We start from the raw sequence: 6,515 nt of genomic DNA, 5'->3' as shown, positions 1-6,515 counted from the left end.
GAGCAAAAGTCGATTCGAGGGAAACAAAAATTAGAATATAGCTATAAGGCTAAATTCTAATTCGACTCCGAAAACAAAAGAAAACTGCGAAAAATTTGTTTTGAAAGGTGGTTGCACCAATTCAAAACGACCCCGCTCTGATACCAATTGTTGGATCGAGACGCGCTAGAGGGGGGGTGAATAGCGCTCGCGGCTATTTCGTTCGATTCGGAAAACACTCGAGTAATTAAAATGCAGCGGAAAATGTAAATAAACACAAACACAGAGACACGGTCGTTTACTTCGTTCGGAGCCTAAGGCGACTCCTACTCGAAGGCCCGCGATCCTTGATCGCTTCCGATGGGCAACAACTATAAGCTCGATAAAAGATTACAAGTTGAAGTACAATAAACGACAGTAAATAATTATACCAACGACAAAGAAATGAAGATTCGGAGCTCCTGGTCGTCGGGCACAAGTAGCAGCACTTCGGAATGTCGTTTGGAGCAGCACGTAGCACTTGAATCACTTGGAAGAAGATATCTGAAGCTGCTGGTCGAGACCCCTTATAAAGGGGGTTCAAGGCACCTTATACTGTTCACCAAGGCGCCTTGAACGAGCCGAGTCACCCGCGTGGATCAGCACGGACCTAGTCGAACTCTATCTGGTTTAAGGCGCCTTCAGCCTATCCAAGGCGCCTTCAACCTCCGGCCCAAGGCACCTTGAACTCCATTCAAGGCGCCTCCAGTCTGCTGCGCTGGCCTTTTCCTGGCTCGCACCCGAGGCGCCTCCAAGCTCCATGGAGGCGCCTCGGCACTGTTCATCCGAGGTCTTTTTTGTACTTTGGTCCCTGCAAGATATGTTAATCCCAAAAATACCCTGCAGCACAAAGTTAGCACAAAAACAATGATATAACTATTGAAATATTTAACAGTCTCTTGACTGTCCGAGTCTGACTTCAGGTTTCCTACCGGAAACCCTAGGTCGACCCGACGCCTACTGTTCCCTCTACGGGGAACGCGTCCTCACCTACTCCACTCAGGAGATTTACCTGTTGCCAGTACGATCCTCCAGATCGACTAGACTTTTGCTCGGCACTCGATGCTTCCGGACTTTCTGCTGAACATCCGCTTCACCGGCCAGTTCAGACTTTCACCTGGTTCGCGACACCAGGACTTTCCACCTAGGGTTACCACCCCCTAGGACTTTTGCCTGAAGCCATCGACCTGCCAAGACTTTCCGCATAGGGTTACCACCCCCTATGACCTAGGGTTACCACCCCCTAGGGTTTTACCTTGCCTAACCGCAGTTAGGACTTTCCTGAAACACTCAGCAAAAGCTGTCAGAAAACAAAGCACCTTAACTTTGAATCCTTTGTCATTATCAAAACTTAGGTTCGATCGTCGGATGCTTCCCGCACCAACATAACGATCCATGATACTTTCTCATGGCGGGTCATTCAGTATACATTCTCTAATGCATACCCATGTGTCAACTTGATATCTCTATATCCATGACTTGTGAGATCAAGTCATCGAGTTGACCTACATGCTAGTCTTATTGCATTAACATTGTCCCTGAATGTTAATACTCGACTATGAATGATTAAGAGTAGTGTTCCCTATATCATCTCACTATCGATTCAACCAATCGATTGATATAGGTAAGAGTCTTCTACTCAAGGACGTTATTATACTTAGTTTATTTGGCACTAATACAAGTAAGTATAATAACCAAAAACCAAATGCCTTTATTTATATAGAATATGATACAACAAGTCCAAAATACAATCATCAAATGATTGGCTCTAGGGCTCTAGCTAACAGTGAATCCTCTATTGGCTATCCAAACACTTTCGGTCACTTCAACTTATACCCAATCATCTCGGGTCCACACCTCAATGAGATACTTGCTTAAGATGTCAAAATATAAGTCTCCATAACCAAGATGACTTGTATACCTCAAGTCGAAGAAAACTTGCACTCATACTGCAGTAAGAACTTCACAGACATATCTATATATATAGAGAGAGAACCATATGAAGTCTTACAGCGAGTCACTCCAATGAACTAGTTACCATAACCAACATCCACGTTTAACTCTCGGCATCCTAATGTCTCTATCCAATGAGAAAATCATTGCCCGAACCAAGGAGTATAACTCATGCTAGTCTTACAGAATTGATGGTATCCGAATACATCAATTCGACGATTAGAAAATTTTCAATATATTCATAATTGCACATGTAGAAATAATCATTAGTTGCGATCCAATCATAAATTCTCTCATGCTATGAATTATATTACGGACATTCAGGAAATGAATTTAAGACAATCAAACATATAATATGTACTCAAATAGTAAATTTATAATTATCAAATAAATTTTTAAAAAAAAATCGTAAGACATCTCTCAAATTTGAGACATTTCCTTAGGACATCTCTCAAATTTGAAAGATTGCCTTAGAACATCTCTCAAATTCTAACAGCAATACCACCATGTGCTAGCCAACTGTCCATCTTAAGATAACATTACAACATATATGCTTGGGTGATTATCAACATAATGATGTGACTATATTTTCCATAACAATTCAATTTATCATGTTAGTTAAATAGGCTCAAAACTAAGGCCTAGCTAGTTAAGAGCATGTTGCAACTTGCTATGTTAGTCTAAGACTTAACATAAAGTATGATAAATGCATTTCATTTGAACTTTGATGATGCTTAAACCTTTCTACTATTATCAATTATTGAAATAAAAGATGATATCGCTCACCCAAACAACCCAATATTATTAGCTCTAACTCCTCAACAAAATACAGGCAAGTAAATCATAGAGGATATTTTGTCTAGGACAATGAAATTTACATGAAAAAGATCAAGCACCCAACAAAATATTACACTCATTTAAAATTGACCGCAAAATCTAGTAGAACAATACTAAAACATATATCACGAAAAAGTTACAAGTGTTATCTAAAACATTAAGTGGATAGTCACATCTTTTTAGAAACTTTTGATACCACAAATGAGGATAAGACATCCACAATTTGAAACAAAGATGAATCCAATATGCTAGGCTAAGAGAGAATAACGGAGTTATCAAATGCAGTGCCAACATGAGTGATCACAAACCCATATATCTTTCGCTTCAATTGCTCAATCTTTTCCTTCAATGTATCAATCTCCGGTGTCCTCACCACCGCATCCAACCAATCATTGATCCTCTTCAATTGTGAGAGAACTGCTGTAACTTTCTCCTTGCGATTGACCTCCTCATCCATGTCTATTTTCTCTCCAAATAATCGGAAGCCCACATCCATTGCTTCCTCTACAGACTTCAGAAACCAAAGTTGCATTTCCCTTTTGAGAGTTTTAGCAAGCTCCAATGTTTCACTCAACTCATGACCTCTGCTCCAAGTGTTTGTTGAGGGAGTAAGCAAACATTTCAAGTGGTTGTTCCTAGAAGGAACGCCAACTGATTGCCTTTTCAACAAAAATGTTTTTGAAGAATCCAATTGTGGGATTGTAAGTCTTTCAGAAGCCTTTCTCTTTGATAGGTTCTCAGCCTCTTCACTTACTAAATGGAGAACTTGAATATCTGTGGCTAATGCTGCTTCAACCCAGAGAGTTGCCAAACTGCTATGCTCAGTTGGTACAGCATCCCTCTGCCCTTCAGAATTGCGATTGGCATACAGAGACTCAGCAACAGCAGTCCACCTTAAAACATCGTTGTACAATGGTAGAAATCTATCAATCATTGGAACAGGGTTGCTAGCATTTGATGATGAACAGAGGTCAGAAAACATGCTGGAGAAGACAAGGAATGCCATTAGCCATTATCAGCCTTTGAGTGCTAAGAATTCAAGAAACTATCACCTTAAGATCCTAATAACAGATTCTGTAGCCAAAGCCTCTTCAATTGCCTCAGCTGCAGCTACTGCAGCAATGTTTCTTCTTTGAAATGCCTCCTGCAAATTGTTGCACAAAAGAATTTTTTGATAAATCAATTTAGGAATTCAGCAAAACATCAAAAGTGATGAAAAAAAATGCTTACCTTTCCTAGCCTTGCAAGGTTTTCAGACACAGAATCAAATAGGATACTGCCATCAGTCCACTTCCTGTCATGAACGGTAATTTTAGGAATCATGTTGGATTTATCGGATTCGCAGGATGAATAAACCCTGTTATTCGTCCTTCGCTTTTCACTGAACGTTGTGTTCTCATCATTTGTTTGCATTCTTCCTACATTGCTCCTCCTTTGTGACACAGCAACCTAAAGATCATTTGTGAAGAAGTTACACATTAATTAGTAAGAATCTGTATTTGGATAAAAATGTGGCAAACTAATATGATATTATGATACTTTTACTGCAAAAGACTACAATAATGATTGACAATCATTCAAAATTTGAGCGGAAGTGGCCACAATTTGCGGGATTCATTTTAAGGCCTCAAGACACATTAACTAGATATAAGTCGATGGTCGTGTTCTAGATTTTGTTTGTTAATTTTAATAATGATAAGACAGATTTGACTAGCAAATTTTTGAAATGACTGACGCATCAAATATTAAAAAATTTTGAATTGGCACACCTGATTTCAAATTCTCAATTGGTGCATTTTTCCCAGATAGAACTCTCAACATATCCTTTAGTTTAAATTTTCCTAGATTTTCAGCTGACAAATGACTGATCAAGTAAAAATGTACATATATAGTTGGCTACAACATATGCAATAATATAACAGAAACTTTCACCAATTAAAATACACATCAAATTATGGGATTATGAACTGCTTTCTATGTCGAAGCAAATTCACAAGTTTTAAATTGATCAATAGTTATGCAAGCCCAGTTAAACTGTGTAAGCAGTGATATCAAATGGCATTAAAAGAATGTTGAAGATAATGATAATAGAGAATCTATCACGAAAACAATTAATTGAAAAAGGTAGGGAAATCCTTTTTGAAGCTTCAAAATACCTGAGTTGTCAAAATGGATTGTTTGTCTGCCTTGCTCTTTGACCCTCCTTTATCTTTGGACTCGGAAACTCCGACCACATTAGGCAATGAATCGTCCCAGCTCTTCCTGATGGATTTCAGGGAACCTGAGGCTGCATCGGACACTTTTGCAAAGCCCCCAACGACCAATCCTGTTTTCTTCTTCCCCCCAGCCTCCCCAGCTGCAGGCGAGGTCATTTTGAACCCTCCTGAGAGCCTCCGTGCAGGAGAAATGGAGGCCCTTCTACCCATTGGCGATCCAGAAGCTTTCCTCGCAATAGGAGATGGTTGCCGGTATCTAGACGGCACGATGATGGCAGGCTCCCTTGCTATTCTCCGGTTCTCGTCTTTCGCTGCAACCAGACTGGGCACTTCGCACTTGGAGGGAACAGGGGACGAGGCCCTCGCGCCTGACCTTACTTGCACTGCAGGTGACGACGCCCGAGAGGTTGTTTTTGAGGCTGGAGACGGATCGCGTGCCAAATCCCCTGAGCTATTGACGTCACCGAGAGAAACTTTCCTGGAGGACAATTTTGCTGAAGCGGGAGACGTGAATCTCCGTGGCTTTCCGGCCGAATCGACATGGTTCTTGATGACGTTCTCCCTGGCGGCAAAGATGGTTCTTCTATCTTTGTCGTGGAGGAGGGAATTGGATCTGAAGGAGGAAGAGGAGACAAGGGGAGGTCCAGCCTCAGCGGCTGAGGCGGGCTGGATGACAAAGCTCCGCTGGTCCGGGGAGGAGCGAGCGACGAGGGGTTCAGGGGAGCCGACAATTAGGTGGACTCGAGCACCGGGGACAGGACGGAGGCCGACGGCGCGGGGAACAGGGTGGGCGAACTGTAGGCGATCGACGTGGACAAGCTGGCCGATCTGGGGGCGGCTGGAAAGGATGGCATCTGCCTCGACATCAGAAAGGGTAACGTAGGTGGAGTTGGCGGAGTCAGAGAGTTGGAGGTAGAAGCCGTGGGAGGGCCACAAGTCATCGGCGGTGGAGGCTGAGAGGGCAGGAACGATGCCGGTGACCTGGAGCAGGGCGGAACGGTGCTCGCCGGCGATCCTGGCGTCAGTGTTCATGGACTGCAGCAGCTTGAGGAGGACGCCCGGCGTGAGGGACGCCATGGAGTGAGCCACACCAAACTGCTCGAGGAAATGCCGAAAGGAAGGGTTTCGGTTTTTGCGGCTCACAGAATGGAAAAGGCATGTGTGGGATGTTAAGAGGGGAGAGAGAGAGTAAACGTTCAGATGAACGTTGGAGGGCGGATCGTGTTTTCTTTTTCAAATTTGAAATCATCCCGCTCTCCTGTCGATTTAATGAATCACTCAGATCGGAAGTTTTACTGATTCAATTAATTGGATAAAATTGATGAATTATTTTTAAAAAAACTGCTTTTATGTCCGCCAATCCAGCGTGTCGATTCTATCTGGATAATAATGAATCAAATCAGGCCAATTTTTTTATAGTTTCTTTGTTTATTTTGGATGAAGATAAATTGCTTTATAAACTCCAAATGTGATGTACGAGTTTAGACGTCT

The 6,515-nt window shown here is 42.2% G+C and overlaps 1 protein-coding gene across 1 annotated transcript; it reads right to left on the bottom strand.

The window, feature by feature from the left end:
- Positions 1–2,876: 2,876 nt before the first annotated feature.
- Positions 2,877–6,259, bottom strand: LOC122001450. The gene is made up of 4 exons (XM_042556194.1): positions 4,965–6,259; positions 4,039–4,257; positions 3,861–3,952; positions 2,877–3,791 (listed from the first exon to the last, which is right to left on the bottom strand). Exons 1-4 carry the CDS (start codon positions 6,099–6,101, stop codon positions 3,062–3,064), a joined length of 2,178 nt encoding a protein of 725 aa, XP_042412128.1. The 5' UTR covers positions 6,102–6,259; the 3' UTR covers positions 2,877–3,061.
- Between the last annotated feature and the right edge of the window lie 256 nt (positions 6,260–6,515).

Source organism: Zingiber officinale, chromosome 7A (genome assembly GCF_018446385.1).
Source record: "Zingiber officinale cultivar Zhangliang chromosome 7A, Zo_v1.1, whole genome shotgun sequence".
Classification (NCBI taxonomy): domain Eukaryota; kingdom Viridiplantae; phylum Streptophyta; class Magnoliopsida; order Zingiberales; family Zingiberaceae; genus Zingiber; species Zingiber officinale.
This window is presented reverse-complemented; position numbering and strand designations above follow the sequence as displayed.